This window comes from Cydia pomonella, chromosome 3 (genome assembly GCF_033807575.1).
Source record: "Cydia pomonella isolate Wapato2018A chromosome 3, ilCydPomo1, whole genome shotgun sequence".
In the NCBI taxonomy this organism is placed as follows: Eukaryota; Metazoa; Arthropoda; class Insecta; order Lepidoptera; family Tortricidae; genus Cydia; species Cydia pomonella.
In genome coordinates this window covers 4,707,200-4,725,220 of record NC_084705.1, presented here as the reverse complement: position 1 = coordinate 4,725,220, position 18,021 = coordinate 4,707,200, and the positions used below count along the sequence as shown (strand labels likewise).

The window sequence follows — 18,021 nt, the reverse complement described above, 5'->3', positions numbered from 1 at the left end:
TCCTACTGTTATCAATGATGACCCCTGCTTTATGCATTATATTGTAATGTTTGATAAGATAAATTTTTAGTAGGTTTAGTTTGAAATCTAAAATTACCTGGCTGAATAAATTTAAAACACACAAAAAGTTTGACCACTTTTTTCCTGAATATAAAATATAGATAATAATAATAATAATAAGGAGTAACGACCCCACGGACCCGAGTGCTCCTGAGAATCGGTCAGGGTCTCCGTCTCCGGCGTGACTTCGGCGTGTTAAATATGCCTTCTGGCCAGGGTAAGGGCTGATGAGGAGGCACCAAGGAAACACGTCCGTTCAACATAGAATGTATTCGAGAACGAAGAATTAAGCCTACCCACATTCAGTCGGCGCCTGATTACTAAATCTACCCACATATGTCACACCCCCCCACTTAGCCTATAGATACACTTATGCATTAGGTTAATAAGAATAAAATCATAATACTAATTGAAGTCGAACCCGTATCTTTTAACGGGTTTCCTAGTGCGGATCGGTCTGGGGCCCTCCCCGGAGGCCGGCAATGTAGGGGGCGCGGCCGGTGCACCCGGCAACGGTAAACCACTCACGACCCTTAACTCAGAATTGCTTGTTACCGGTTCTGGCACCCCTCCCGTCGTCGTATCAGTAGAAAATTCGTTTGGTGGTTTTATCGAAATCGGAGAGTTTGGTACGGACACATCAATCGTGCTTGACCATTTATTTTTAAGCTGATCGATATGTCGTTTGATGGGTGGACCATTTTCCCTACCAACTATATAGTTGCGAGATCCTACTTTTTGTTCAATTTTCCCTCCTATCCATCTTTCCCCTCCTGTGTAATTACGTGCCCACACTTCCTCCCCGATATCCAACTGTCTAGACGTACCTCCCGCATACTCGACCTGTTTACGTTGACTCTGAATAACTTTATCTTCTACTTGCCTTCTACATTTCAATAGATCTAGACGAGACCTTAATGTCCTACGCTGTAAAAGAACCGCTGGTGACGTCCCGGTTGTACTGTGGTCTACATTTCGGTACGACAATAAATATGACTGTAACGCTGCGTCTACATCGACGCCATCGCGCAGAGCTTTCCGAACTACTCGCTTGCACAGTTTAACTGCCCCCTCTGCGGCCCCATTCGAGGAAGGATGGTATACCGGCGCAAATGTTATCTTAATACCATTAAAAGTCATAAAACGCTCATACTCTTTACTAGAAAACGGAGGCCCATTATCCGATACTATCTCTTTCGGTAGTCCAAAACGCGCAAATGTTTCCCGTAATACGCGAATTACGTCAGCGGCCGTAGTTTTATTCATTTTAAAGACTTCAATCCATTTCGAGGTTGAATCAATTAACACCAAAAATGAGGCACCTTGAATAGGGCCCATGAAATCGACATGTAACCGTGACCAAACCTCTGACTCGTATGGCCAGGGTTGAGGTACCGCCCTAGCCGGAGCCGTACTCTCTGCTGTACACGCGGTACACGCTTTACAGACGCTTTCAATTGCCGCATCGATGCCCGGCCACCACACAATGCTTCGTGCGATACTCTTCATCTTAACTATCCCCATGTGTCCGCTGTGCACCTCTTTCAACAAAGAATCCTGCAATTTCTTTGGAATGACTAATCTATAACCCCATACTATACACCCTGCATCGATATATAACTCGTTACGTCGTGAAAAATAAGGTTTAATCTGCTCATCGGTACAAAATGTTGGCCAGCCGGATTGTATAAACAACATTACTTTCCTAAGAACGTCGTCCTTACTAACTTCTTGACACAAAGTCTTCCTTGTAATTGGCATGAAATTTTGAACAAAATTCAAATAAGTGATTTCGCGTATATTATTTTTACCGTTTTCCTGTTCGGAACGTAATCCTACTGGTAACCGAGATAGCGCGTCCGCCGCGTTTTTCTCGCTACGCACGTATTCGATGTCATAATCATAACCCGCGAGGATAACCGCCCAACGCTGCATCCTACTCGCTGCCATTACCGGTATGCCGGACTTATCGCCAAAAATTGAGACTAAAGGTTTATGGTCAGTTCTTAATGTGAATTTTCTACCATAGAGATATTGATGGAATTTTTTAATACCATATATTATTGACAAAGCTTCGCGTTCAATCTGGGAGTACGCCTTTTCCGCCGAATTCAATACCCGTGATGCATACGCAATTGGCCGCTCGCCCTCTGGCGTCAAATGGGAAATGACCGCCCCCACCCCCACACTGCTAGCATCCGTGGTAAGAACCAGATCCAAATGTGGCGAGTAATGAGCTAAGATGGTACTAGAAATTAACATTTGTTTGATTTTGTTGAACGCTGACCTACAATGTTCGTCCCATACAAAATTAACATTTTTTTGTAAAAGCCTGTATAGTGGTGCCAAAATAGTGCTCACGTTAGGTACAAATTTGGCGTAATACATAATGAGACCCAAAAATGAGCGAAGCTCCGACACATTACTTGGTTCTCCTACTTCTTTAATGGCCTTAATTTTCTCAGGACACGTGTGCACACCCTTTTTGCTAATGACAAAACCCAAATACGTTACCGACGGTGCAAAAAAGGTGCATTTCTCTTTTTTTACCTTTAACCCATACTTCCGCAACCTCTCAAATACCTCCGTGAGAGTTTCTAAATGCGCCCGATCGTCAGAACCAGTTATAATAATGTCGTCCAAGAAAACCCCTACCGTTGGTAAGTCCGCAAACAACTGCTCTAGCTTCCTTTGAAATATGCCAGGACTAGAAGCTAAGCCATAAATTAAGCGATTGTACATAAACAAGCCTTTGTGGGTATTTATTACGGTGTATTGTTTTGAATCGTCTAATTCGAATTGCGCGTACGCTTGCGATAAGTCAATTTTCGAAAATTTATCCCCCTTATGCAATTTTGTCAACAAATCATCTACTCGAGGTACTGGAAAATGATCCACTTGCAAACATTTATTCAGTGTCAATTTGAAATCCCCACACAAACGAATAGTCCCATCTTTTTTCATTACCGGTACGACGGGAGTGGCCCAGTCCGAGGTGGGCACGGGCGTGATGATGCCGTCGCGCACTAGCTGATCCAGCGCACGCTCCACCGGCTCGCGCAGCGCGTACGGCAGCGGGCGCGCGCGCAGGAACACCGGCCGCGCCCCCTCGCGCAGCGCGAACCCGACCTTGCCGCCCGTGAACCGCCCCAAACCGTCTTCAAAAACTTCTTTAAACCTGGAACTGAACACATTTTCATCAAAGTTTTGACTAATATTTTCCCTTTCCAATTTGTTACATGGCACGGAAGTGGGCAAAGTTACCCCGAGTTCATGAATCCATTGTCGACCTAACAAACTTGTCATGCCCCTTTTTAACCGACTTCATAATTACATACAGATCTAATTGTTTGTTTACTTTGCCATATTGTACACTCACGCATAATTTACCTACGGGTATTACCCTTTCCCCGGTGTAATATCGCATTGAGACATCACTCGGATTTAATTTAAAATTCCCTAAAGTTTTTAAGTAACAATCATAACTAATGCAAGAAATACAGCTACCCGTATCAATTTCCATATCTATGTATCTCTTGTTAACTTTCATTGATAATACATATGGCGGATAAGCACTAAAGTCCTTTAAAGCCATTGAATAGTTATAGGTAACTACCTCGTCACTTCCCTCGCTGTCGTCATACGCCACCTGCCCATCCGCGTCTCCGTCATACAACGCGAACAGCTGTTCCTCGCGTAGTCTCGGGCACATCCTCTTCAGATGTCCATCTCGGTTGCACACCCGACACACGTAAGCCTTAAACTTGCACGTGTTGGAGTCATGACTGCCGCCGCACACCTTGCAGCCAGCTGCGCCGCCGTGCGCGCCGCGCTCGCGGCCGGCGCCCGCGACGCCCGGCCCGCGCCGTCCGCCCCGGCCGCTCGCGCCGCGCCCGGCGCCCGCCCAACCTCGCGTAGCCCCCGTGACCTTCCGTCCCCCGACGGCTTCTCCGTGACCGTAGCTCCCCCGCCCCCGGCTCGATGCCACCTGGTAGACACCCGTACTTCCTCCATGGTTGTCTACTCGCTTCTCCATAACCGCCGATTCCGTCTCGGCCGAATTTATCGTTACGGCTAATTTAAAAGCTTTCTCGAACGTGATTTCCTCCTCTGCGAATAGCCGCTGTCGTATAACATCCTTCGATAGACCGCAAACAAATTGGTCCCTTAAATTTTCTTGCAATGAGTCCGCGCCAAAATTGCAAGTCATTGACATTTTCTTCAAGGCTGCGACATACTCAGCTATGCTCTCATCACTCGCTTGACGTCGTTGTCGAAATTTGAACCTTTCTGCTAATACACTCGGTTTAGGTTGCAAGTGCGATTTCATAATGGCCTTCAACTGATCAAAAGTCTTTGTTGCCGGGCGCGCCGGCGTACACAAATTAACCATAAGTTCATACGCGTCACTGCCTATCACAGTAATTAAAGTAGCCACTTTAACCGTGTCACTCACTGAATTCGCTATAAAATACTGTTCTAAACGCTCCACGTATAAGTCCCAACAATCTTTGTTCATATCGAACGGGGCTATCTTTCCGACTGCCATTGTAACTGTTTATTAACACGATTAACTAAACCACAACACTAAAAAGTTCGACACGTAGATCACAGTCCCGTCGCCACTGTTAAATATGCCTTCTGGCCAGGGTAAGGGCTGATGAGGAGGCACCAAGGAAACACGTCCGTTCAACATAGAATGTATTCGAGAACGAAGAATTAAGCCTACCCACATTCAGTCGGCGCCTGATTACTAAATCTACCCACATATGTCACAACTTCGTCGGTCGGAGTGGACCCCAATCGAACCCTCAACTCTGGCTGTTCTGGCTGGCTTTCATTGGCCGTCCAGAGAGGATACGTTAGAGCTATATTCTCCAGGGTGGAAGAAAAAGATGCATATGCAGTGCAGTGATTACTAGGTTTAATTTGAAACCTATACATAGCTGAATTTATGTTATCTAAACTATGTAAATATTTCATTTGATTTCTTGAATTAAAAAAAAACATTCCAGGAGTGATTTTTGCTCAGGATATTAACTACTTCTGGACATTTCCAGTTACTTGGGTCAAAAATGATCGCGGGGAGGATGTTTGCATAATCAACGGCTACACATTCAGCCGCCAAGTCGGCAACCAGGTCACTGGTAGGAGGACGATACGGTGGGACTGCACGAATACGAGACGCTGCCTGGCATGTTTCACCACGCTCGATCGCCGCATTGTTCATTACAGAGGGCACCACACCCACTTGCCTCCGGAATTTAAAATCGTGGATGGTGTTATATTTAAGAAAAGGGCCAAGAAATTGGTGTATTGGGACCATCTTTTCGTTCGTAAATGACTCGTGTAAGTTACAAGAGATAGACGCGTCAGAATATAATTTGTGTAAAGCGCACCGTTTAGTTGTTTAGCTACTTAGATTTTGTTTTCATTGTGAGGGTTATTATACGCTATAGTGTGCTATAATTTACAACGCAGTAATAATCTTATAATTGGCAGATACAAAAATAGTGGAATCCGTTTAAGGGTATATTCGTTGTCGTTTTCTTATTAGGAAAAAGTAGATGATTTTTTTTTACGTGAAAAAATTTTGGCATTTATATGGAGGGTTGGCCGACTTATACCTGCCACATAAAAAATCTTTATTTTGGGTAAAAAAAAATCGTATACTCCTAATCAGAACACGATACCGAATATGCCCTTAAAGGGATCCCCACCATTTTTTTTTGCCTTGTATATCATAACCAGCAAATAAGATACAATAAATCTTAAGTTAATTTCCAAGTTTCAACTGGCAATTTACTTACTTAAGATTCATCATTGTCATTTAATGCTTCGATTGGTGTTTTTTATAAACAATTCTCACTTAATTAGGCACCCTGTTGTACCTAAAATTAGGCACCCTGTTTTACCTAAAATCGGGTATAAACAAGTCAGTAAAGTTTCTTATCTCATTTTCTCTTTATTTATACTAATGATACTACCTACTTAGGTATTGTACTTACCAAAAAAAGAACCTAACCGTTTCGGTGACCGCTGGAACTATTTAAGATAATTTAACCTGGCGTATGTAAATCAAGTTTATTTTTCATTAGCACAATAAAAAAGTATCAAAACTGCTAAAATTGTTTTAATTTACAAGAGTTCTAATATTCATAGGCAATATTAAACTTTTCTAAGTAATTGACTGAATTTATTTAATATGTGAAGTAAACGATTTAACTTCTATTTTGCATATTTTATACAGAATGCTTTATATTGCAGTAGCAAAATAACTATCTTCCATACTTACAGTCGCTTGGGCCGTGAATAAACGCGGGAAGCAGATATGCTTGGTGAACGGCTACACGTTTTGCTACCAAGGCAAGACGAAGACGTCCATGCGGTGGGTGTGCACGTTCGGCGGGGGGTGTCGCGCGAGTGTGATCACCAACCTTGGACACCAGGTGCTGCGAGCCACGCTGGACCACGTCCATCCTTCTTTTAAGTATATTATCAGGGATGGTATTTATTACAAATTGAAATAACGTAAGTAGGTAGTACGTTCTAGACCGTTCGCGATGTAGACTAAAAGTGATATAGGCAAAATATTACACTAGTCATTTTGCGTTTTAGACCATCCGCGAATAACCCGTCTGGCGGGGGAAGCCGCGCCACACCAATTTCTGCGAGCCAGCACGTTGGACCATATACATCCTTCATTCAAGTATATCAGAAATAGTATTTATTGTAAATTTTTATTACGAGTACATATCTCAAAGATCGTCTAGACGATATTGTTTTGTTGTAACGTGAAGTGTGCCACAATAACGTAGGGAAAAAATGTGTTATCATGCTCCTACACTGGCAGTTTTATAATGTTTTATTACATTGTGTGGCACTGTGACAGGGACAACATTGTATAACACTATTATATTGTCCCTGTCATACGATATTACATAGATATATAACTGCCAGAGTACGAGCAACATTAAAATTCAAGACAAATTTTAACTTGTATGTATAAAGTAACTAATTATTATCAATACGATACCTACTGTTTTTTTGTTTTTAATTAATAAATAAGTATTGGACATTCTTACACAAATTGACTACGCCCCACAGTAAGCTCAAGAAGGCTTGTGTTAAGGGTACTCAGACAACGATATATATAATAAACTAAACAAATACTTAAATAGATAGAAAACACCCATGACTCAGGAACAAATATCTGTGCTCATCCCACAAATGAATGGCCTTACCGGGATTCGAACCCAGAACCATCGGCTTCAGGGGCAGGGTCACTAACCACCCAGGGTCAGACCGTTCGCCTAGATTGTATTCCTATGTGTAGGTAACTTACAAAACATTAAAATTACTGTCTCAAAAGGAGAACAAATTTTTTCGTAGCTATGTTTTTGTGTGTTTGTGTGACATTGAAATACTTAATCTCAATTGTGAAATGAATACTAGTCAAATGTGTGCAATACGTGGTATAATATCTATCTATTTATCTTAATGATTCATTTCAATGGAATTATGTTTAGATTCGATTTGTTTTAAATTCGAATTAAGTAACTCAGAAATTTATCGACTTGCTTATAAATGTATCACGAATTTAGTGTATATTATAGCTAAGTGTAAAAAATGATTGTAAATATAATATAATAAAAAAAAATATATATGTATCTATCTATCTATTAAATAACCCTCATATATTTTATTTATTTTTACATACATTTATCTCTCTTTAAAAAGTAGTAATATACAAAAAACTAAAAAGAGAAAAAACTTTAAGCCAAAGAATATATGCATAAAAATATGCGTAATAGTATAGCTTTATAATTACATATCTACCTGTTGTAAATGGTTAAAATCGTTACTAAAACGGTATCTGTGTTTTCAGTAATCTTCGCCCGAAGTCCCCGTGGCAAAGACCTCTGCATAGTCAATGGCTACACTTTCTATTGCCAGCAACGAACGGGACGTTCCCTTCGCTACGTCTGCTCGCTCGGCACGAGCAAGTGCCGCGCCAGACTTCTGACTACGTTGGATCACTTCGTGTTCCGGTCTAGCTTGAATCACGCGCACCCAGCGCCGAAATTTGTAATAAAGGATGGATTTTACATGAAAATTAAGAAGTAGTCAAGTCCATTCACAGATTCACTTCGAAGGGCTACGCCGTCGTCGTTCGTAGTCCCCTTTTTTTATTAGGGGGAAAATGCATTCCGCATACCACCCAGGTGCGGGGGTGACTCTAGTGGTTATTTGGGACTCCCGTCTAGGCTAATGAGCCACGTTATACCCATTAAAAATCCCCATATGCCACCTCACCGCCCTATTGGTGGGGTTACGGGAACGCTTGCGTACTCATCCGCGACCCCACCGGCGGCAGCCGCCCCCGAGCGGCTCCAACGCGAATGCCCGAAGGCCCTTCACGCTAGCGTGAAGCGCCTAGGCGCGCCAGATGGTTCGACGCGCCTTCCTCCTCGACCTCCGTTGTGTACTGTAGCGCCCCAAAGCCCGCCACAAGGAAGCCACGGACGCCAGAGAATTCCCCGGCATCGGCACCAGGCAACAGATTAGGTCCATGGTTCTGCCGCAAAACAACCTCCAACTCACCTCCAACTTAGCCAAGTTAAACCCAATACCGCAAGATAAAATCGGTAACTTACGTGGGATTGCAGTTGATCATGTAAAATGTGCTCAGTGAAAAAAACCTCTTTATTGTGAATGAGTCAAGCTTACAGTTAAGTTTACGTATGGTCAAGGGATTTGATTTTGATTTCCTTGCGGCTGTCATATTGTTTTTTTTTTCTTTCACAGCATATATGCGTCCACTGCTGAACATATGCCTCTTTCATGGATTTCGATATTGTTCTGTATGCGGCGGTTCTATGCCGGGTCTATTGAGGTCATATTGATTGTTAAATTGTTACTGTGACAAGGTATGAAATGGCATAAAAATCAAATTTCTTGACTGTAGCGACCTGCGAAATTGTATGGTCATGTTATGAATGGAATTCATGTATAAAGTGACCATGTATTTTTGCTGCTGGGTCTACATAGCAGCAAAAGTGCATGGTCACCTACCTACATGGTCATGTGTAGGTACATGTGGTTTCAAATCTATAACGCCTTAAGACAAAAATCAAAAATATTTTTAATTAAATTACATGCGCTAGATGTAATTATTGTGGTAGAGATAATTTAAATGTATAGATAAATAAAATAAATAAATAATAAATATTATAGGACATTATTACACAAATTGACTAAGTCCCACAGTAAGCTCAATAAGGCTTGTGTTGAGGGTACTAAGACAATGATATATATAATATATAAATACTTAAAAACATAGAAAACACCCATGACTCAGGAACAAATATCCATGCTCATCACATGAATAAATACCCTTACCAGGATTTGAACCCGGGACCATCGGCTTCATAGGCAGGGTCACTACCCACGAGGCCAGACCGGTCGTCAAACATACATTTCAATAGGTTCCTTGTTGAAAACACTCCGTGTATATTTAATTGTTCCATATGTTCCTTCCTAGACCTCACTAATATTTTCGTCATAAAAAGTGTTACTTAAACATTTTTAATACTCGTATTATAACATAATAATTTAAAATGTTTTGTATCGTCCGATCTCAGCATTAGAAATGTAGTTAGTACGTTCGGTTCCGCAACTTAAGTAACCAAGTAGCCATACTAAGTTGTATAGAAAAGTGGATACTTATGTTAGGGAACCGACTGTACTTACCTTTATAATATTTTATATTTTATAATTAGATACGTAAAGCTGTCTTATTTCTTCTGTCAGATCGATGTAATAATAATAATTATGTAAAATATTTTATTTATATTATATATCATATTAAATTACCTATACATCTAAACGTACATGCTACTATATGTGATTTCCCCCTTTATACTTACTACTTAAGACATAAGATTTTGAAATATATTTTTATTATTTTAAGATATTTAATCTAAGATATTATTAACGATTTGGCCTGTTCGATGTATATAAGAGTCCCCAGTAATTTCGGTTCTCCACACACACGTAGCTACGCTCTCATTTTAAAACGATTAGCTAGATTTCTTTGAAACTTTGTAGTTACAATAGGATACCGTATATCTAGTCCTGTAATTAGTTTATGTAGCTTCAGATATCAGATACCATAGTTAAAAAAAATAAGTTTTTCATACAAAACTTGTTTTTGCTCTGTTTCGTTTTTTTATATAAACTGGAAGTATATAAACTAATTACAGGACTAAATATATGTCATGTCATTGTATGTTCAAAGTTTCATTACAATCCAACACGTAGTTTTAAACTTAGAACTAAGCTCCGTTAGTATGGGAAGGTGAAATTCGGCCGAGCTTACTGGGGCTTAAGTTAAAGATACAATAAATACATAAAACAAGCTATAGGACAAACTCATAAAATCTTGGTTATGTTTTCAGTGTTTTGGGCTAAAAACAACCGCGGCAACGACGTATGCATTGTAAACGGCTATTCGTTCTACTGCCAAAGGAAAAGGGCCAAAGCACTTCGGTGGGCGTGCACGCTTGGCACTACGAAGTGCCACGCCGTGATATCCACTACGCCCGAGCGTGAAGTAATACGGGCGACGTTACACCATACTCATCCCGCCCCCAAGTTTGTCATCAAAGATGGTCTCTATTTAAAGTTTTGATGGATTTAATTGAAGGGTTATTTCAATAAGCGTGTTTAAATGTTACACACACACGTTGTTCTTATTTCTATGATTGGAAAGCGTTTTTGTAAAGGGGCCCACTGATTACCAGTTTGCCGCAAAAAAAATCGCGAATAACTGACAGGCCGATATCGTCCGACGAACTGGTAATCAGTGAGCCCCATATAGCAATGTTTTAACTATTTAATCCTTATTTCTGATTAATAGTCTGTATTTTCTATTGTAAAACTGTGTGTTGTTCTACTGCTAAAATGAAAAGGGCCCAGGTTATGGTGGGCGTGCACCTTCGTCACTAACTGATGCCAAGCCATGATATTCACTACGCCCGAGCGTAAAGAAAAAAGATTTACATTGAACCGCTCACTCCGCCCCCAATAAGAAAATTAATTAAGAAATGGCGTGTAATGGTAAGCTTTGATAGATTGCGTTGAACTTTTATACTTTCGTATGTATATTTTATTTTATGTAATATTTGTTTGACACTGAAAGCTTTTTGTTAAAGCGGTATTTAACTATTTAATCCTTTAGTTTTTTTGCAATTGTTTTCACTGTATAACACGTTTAAGATATTTAATTAATTGATTAAGGGCCAGTTGCACAAACCACAGTTGACGGCGACAGACGGTTTGATGCAACCGACCTTAAAACTGTAGGTGAAGTCATATGAAACGTATTTTATTTTGTAATAAAACAAGTATTCAGTCAAACGCAATACATAATTGTAGAAATAGAAAGTCCAGAAAAAATATTTGGTTTCTTTTTTTATTTTGTAAATGATTTGGATATGAAATAGCCGGTATGAAATTTAATATACTTAAGAGGAAAGGGGACGGCCGCTTCTCCATACAAACGTAGTCCTCATTTTCCTCTCTGCATATTGATATTATGGAATTTTTTTTTCTATAATTTGATGTATATTAACCATGGCTATGCCCCTACGTTTCAATTTTTTCGATTTTTTAATTATTGTAAAAAATAGGAGCGAAAAACAGATTTCATAAAAAACAATCTCCTAACTATAATAATTAAAAATTCGAAAAAAATCTAACGTAGGGGCATAGCTGTGGTTAATATACAACAAATTGTGTTAAAATATTTTCAATAATTTTAATATCCAGAGAGGAAAATGTGTATGAAAAGGCAACTTCGCGCGAGTCCTCCACTATCGTCATAATAGTTACGACAAAATGGCCAATCATATCGTAACACACTTTTAATCATAAAAATAAAAATGTGTTCCGATGTATTTAGGCACATTCACCGTCATTATTTATTTGAGGCTGGCTGAATAAACATTTGACTTATGATCTTATTTACAGTGACGTGGACTCGAAATCAACGCGGCAAGGACATGTGCATTGTAAACGGGTACCCGTTTTATTGTAAAACAATTACACCGAGGTCAATTCGGTGGTCGTGTACCTGCGGGACCGCCAAGTGTAAAGCCATGTTGACAACTACAATCAATAATGAAATTATCAGAACTAGGTTGGACCACACGCATGAACCTCCTAATTTTATGGTCAAAAACGGCGTGTATATTAAAATTTAACGAGGCGGCTTGTGGCGGTCAAATGGTAAATAAACGTTACGTAAACCCTCTACACATACTGCTCAAGAATTTGTTTAAAAATATCGTTGGAAATCTTGTTTTATATACATTCATAACAAATAAACGTTTTTTTCCTGTGCATTTTTTTATTATTCTAAGTGACATTTAAATGGTAACACAATTTTTGACTTCGTAACGTTATTTAGACTTATTACCTATTAGGAGGTGAACATATCCAAGTTTAATCCACATAAGTATATAAATTTAGAGATCTGGACTGACTATAATTTTGGACTGGATTTTGTTAATATAATGGGACAGCTTTCGTTCCGCGCTGGGCGTGCTGCGCTAAAATGATTATAAGGCAGGCATGACAAATGCCATGTTGCACTGCACGCCTCCAACTGTTATTATTAAATATGTCATAGTCTAGTGAAGTCATTGTTTTATCATATGCTAAATAAGATTATTTTATTTGTTGAATAAAAAGTATGTATGAAATTAATACATAGGTTTAAAACGGTTCTCAATTATGTAACTATTTTTTATTCAATTAATTGTTGTGTCGCGTTTGAACCTTGTAATTGACTAGTATATAGAAATTTAATATCTGCCAAGTGTACATTTCTGTTCTAATAAAATCCAAATTCACTGTGATATGAGTATTTTTGGTACGTTTGTTGTACAAATATTTTTCGCCCGTCAAGCGCACTCAATACTTCCTCGAATTTCAAGAAAGGCTAATTTACTACTAAATAAACAAAGTTAACTTTTATTGACTAGCTATGTATAAAATTTCAGTATTTTGGACCAAAAGCGCCAAAGGCAGGGAGATGGGCATCATAAACGGGTTTACGTTTCGCTACCACCGACAGAGTAAGACAACCATGCGCTGGGTCTGCTCCACTTCGGCAAAATGTCACGCCCAGTTTTACACTTCGCACGATCGGGATGTCATTCGTGCCACATTAGACCACTGTCATTTACCACCTACTTTTGAAATTGTTAATGGTTTTTATGTTAAAACGAAACGGGCCTAAATGATTCATATAAAATACGAGTATCCACAGAAAACTTATGAACAGTCGCGCCAGCGTGCAGCGTCATTAATACGCATGAACGACGAGTGGGTTTCATTGTTTGGAGTCATCTGTCATCATTTATCTAAAACTTTATCATTTAACATTATGGTTGACAAGTCCCACTAAGTCATTGTATTTTCATAATTTTTATAGCCTGTTATTTAACTGATCACCAGATATAGTAAAAATAACATTTAAAAAACACTTACCACCATAAACAGTAGAGAATCACCAAAATTAAAACTCCATTTTAATGTGAAATGATTCTTACAGATCAGTTCTAACCTAACCTGACCCACTTTTCTAGTAGCATTTCTTTTCTGTAAGAGTCGCAGTTCTGACTTAACCTAACCCACTTTTCTGTGACGGTTCTGTGACGATCGCAATTCAAACCTAACCTAACCCACTTTTCTAATAGCATTTCTTTTCTGTAAGGGTCGCAGTTCTAACCTAATCTTATCTACTTTTCTGAAAACAGTTCGGTTCTATGAGAATAATTTTACTTTATTTGATAATATATACACATTTTATGGTAAGAATAGTGACAGTTTTGAATGATTCACGGTTGGTTTCACTACACTTAAATCGACCGGGATATAAACCGTGATTACCTTTTATATTGTTTTGATTGAGCTCCCGATAGTCCCGATATGCTTGAGCTTGAGTCGGGTACAAATCACTGGATCGAGTTGCATAGTCCGAAGGTTATTTCGACAGAATTATGAATTGAAATTCATAAATACAGAAATTTCAATCGTGAAGATGGGTTTAAATTGTCAAATGTGTGGAACCCTGTGATTTGTTTGTGTAAAAAACCATTGATATCCGAATCAAACACGCGTAGTGACACTGTGAGTGAGGTGTGCTTAGATAGACTAACAAGTGTGGACGCGACCAGTGGTAACATTGAAAGCGAACGCAGCCGACGCGCACCAATGAGGGTAGACCGAGCGCGAGCGCGGTCTACACAACTTTGACACCCACCCGCTATCTCCAGTTACCCGTCAACCGTCAACAAGATGCATGTAACTGCGTCGAAATATCGGGAGCTCAATCCAAACAATATAAAAGGTAATCACGGTCTATATCCCGGTCGATTTAAGTGTGGTAAGAATAGTGGTTCATTTAGGTGAAAATATCGCATTCATTTAGTCTTCAAGATTTGGTGATCATTCATTATATTTGGTGTTTGAATACATGAAGTGCAGTCGTGATTAACAGCTTTTTGTGTTTAGTATATTTTTTTGGTAAGAGATTTTTTTAAATTAGAGTACCAAAGTATTTTTTGGTGGTCATTATATTTGTACCCGTTTTTATATGCGATATAATAAAAATATTTTATGATATGGTGTTTTAGAACTTGCTTATTTGTTCCTGCGTCATGGGTGTTTTCTATGTATTTAAGTATTTATTTATTATATATATCGTTGTATAAATACTCACAACACAAGCCTTATTGAGCTTACTGTTGGTCTTAGTCAATTTGTGTAATAATGAAACAAGTGAAATGAGAGGCCACGAATGCCAAGGAGGCAAAGCAAAAAAAAGGGAACAACTGTTGTCTTATAAATATATTATAGTAAACCGACACGCCAGTAGCACAAAGTGCTAAATTTATCGGGATTGAGCTTGATGGTTCTAAACCAATTATTTTGTTGTATTTTTTTAGAACTGTCAGTTACTGCGCATGTAAAGCGCAATATTTTAAATATGTAGGTATAAGTGAAGATTATATTCTTTATTTTGTTATATATGAGAGCAAAACCTTCCCGAATATTGTTTTTCTCATATTGACCCAATAATGGGGTGATTTTCTGTTATTTTGAGACAACTTTCGCAAATACGTACAGCATTTCTTGTGTAAGTGGGAGTATGTATGTATTGTATATGTAGGTATTTAAATGCAATTATAATTTAAGCGCGAAGAAAGTCGCTATTTATTTTACATTGAATATCTACTACCAGTGTGTGGATGCCTTAAATTTAGCTTAATACTTAAATAGTATATTGTTAGTCGATCCCAAATTTATACTGTACCTGTTTTATACTATGAATGTAAGAAACACGAATACTTATGATAATAAGTAAGTTATTATTAATAACTTACTTTCGATCTCATTTATGAAAGTCTGTGTCTTACTAAGTCTCGGTATGACAATGTGTTTTTTAAAGTTTTTTAGACCCACTTGACAAAAACCCTTACTAAAACCAAAACACAAAATAACCTATCATTTAATTCATTTAATTCGGTAATAAAAAAAATATGTTCTTGAGCTGTCGTGTGGTTCAATTGTTGATGCGTTGTCACAATACAGCTACAGGATTAAATTCTATATTTTAGACGCTACCACAGATTATACTTATTCACTATTTTGCCATGGTATGGTCAATGCCGAATCATAATTGTTAAAAATCGGCCAAGAGCATGTCGGGCCATGCTCAGTGTAGGGTTCCGTAGTTACCATTCTGTCAAAATTGGCTGAACGGGGGCTATTAGTAAGTGTCATGTACATTACAAGCGTAAGGGAGTACCTTCGCGAAGGTAGTCCCTTTGGCAGCGCTTTGTACGTCTTTTTACTAAGAGAAGACTTTTTGCAATGACTCAAAAACGGCTGAACCGATCATGATCGCCATAGTTATCATTGAAAGTATTTAAGCTTTTATTTTACGACTTTTTTTTCATATTTTTGGACCCATGAATCCCACGATTGAAAAGTTAGAGTGAGTGGAGAGACACATTTTTTTCCTTCTTTTTTTTTCTTTCACTTTTTAAATGGTTTTTTGAGAGCCTTATACGTTTTTAAAGACCTACGATACCCCACACTATGGAGTCGAAGCAATAAAAAAAAAACATTTTGTATGAAAAAAAAATGTAGTTTTTGTCGCCATGCATGATCTACATATTTATGCCAAATTGCAGCTTTCTAGCTCTGACGATCCCGGAACAAAGCCGCGTACGGACGGACAAACGGAGACGGCGAAACTACATAAGGCTTTATGAATCTTAGTTGACTACGGAACCCTAAAAAGTATCCTTTTCACGTTATTATGCCTTATGATTTTGGGTTATATAGAGGATTGTTTTATGCACTTATGTCATTATCGGTGTGGCATTTAGACACAAGTGCCTCGTGGCGTGGGACTATGGGTGAGTTCATTTTTTTGTGCTCTAATCATTCAATTTTATCAATAAACACTTGCATTTTGTTATATTGTGTTAAACTATACACATCTTATATCGTTTATTAAAAATGGTTGTGTTCATGACTTCATGTGTGTTTTATTTTTTATATGTGAAAACAACACACAAACAAATATTATATGTAACATTATATGGTATTTATTACACCTCATACCTTATTAGTACATATGAGGTGTATTAAATAAATTGTTTTATAGTTTTAACATTTAATTATCTTTATGTTATTCCCATAATGATATTTTCTTGGCTGCTTTCTTATCTAAATATAGCTTGTTCATCTAAAAATACACAATGGATCTGCAATATTTACTTGCTGTTTAGAATTGTTTCGAACTAATTATAATGAACTGGCAAAAAATATATAAAATGAAGACACCAATCACACTGTCAGGATAAATACCTATAATTTGTTTTTACTTTCAGTAAGCTGGGCGAAAAATAAAAACGGTAAAAGGATTTGTATCATCGACGGCTACACATTTTACATCCAGAGAGAACAGGTAAAGTCCAAACGTTGGCTATGTACGTACGGAGCAAAATGTCGTGCCTTGGTGTACACCACACATGACCTCAAACTCATCCGAGCTACGTTGGAACATTGTCATGAGGCCCCGAAATTCTATGTTAAAGATGGGGTCTTCTTCAGAACGTAACGGCTACCGTACTACAGAAAGAGAGAGCAGCTGAAATCCAAACGGTGGTTGTGTACGGAGCTCGATATTGTGCTGTGGTCGGAGAGTTCCAAGTCAACCGAGCTATGGACCATTGTCATGAGGCTCCGAGGTTCCATGTTAAAGATCGGCTTCTTTAGAATGTAACCCATTCCATATCTATCATCTGGCGATGAGGAGCGATACGATATGAGGACCGGGAGCGATAGCAAGTAAAACGACCGTTTGCATTGACGTCTGTTTTATTACTGGTCTTGTAGGTAGATCACTAAACTATAGCATGCAGATCAAACGGTTATGTGTTCTACATCCAGAGAGAGGAACTCCAATCCAAACAATAACACTGTACAGTCAGCGTCAAATACTTCGTAGCAGTCAAAGTGGCCAAATAGTTCGGTACACCATACTAAATATATGGTGTAACGAACTATTTGGCTACTTTGACTGCTACGAAGTATTTGACGCTGACTGTACATGCGGCGCGAGATGTCGCGCCTGAATGTACATACACCGCACATAAATTCAATTCGATTTTCAAGAGGCTCCAAGATTTTGTGTTAAATATAGCATCTTCTTTAGAATTTAATACTTAATAAAGACGTAATTATATGGTTTATCTTTTATTACTGGAGATCAGGTCGCAAACATACCTACATGTTCAATATGTTGCCACTACGCGGTCCTACACTAACTTTTTTTTATGATTTCACAAGGTGTCATCACACTTATGTATTGTGTAT

The 18,021-nt window shown here is 38.7% G+C and overlaps 1 protein-coding gene across 1 annotated transcript; it reads right to left on the bottom strand.

Annotated features, from left to right (window-relative positions):
* Nucleotides 1-465: 465 nt before the first annotated feature.
* Nucleotides 466-4,833, bottom strand: LOC133516616 (uncharacterized). The gene is made up of 3 exons (XM_061849628.1): nucleotides 3,705-4,833; nucleotides 3,028-3,238; nucleotides 466-903 (listed from the first exon to the last, which is right to left on the bottom strand). The coding sequence occupies exons 1-3, from the start codon at nucleotides 4,607-4,609 to the stop codon at nucleotides 466-468; spliced, it is 1,554 nt and encodes a 517-aa protein (XP_061705612.1). The 5' UTR covers nucleotides 4,610-4,833.
* Nucleotides 4,834-18,021: the final 13,188 nt, after the last annotated feature.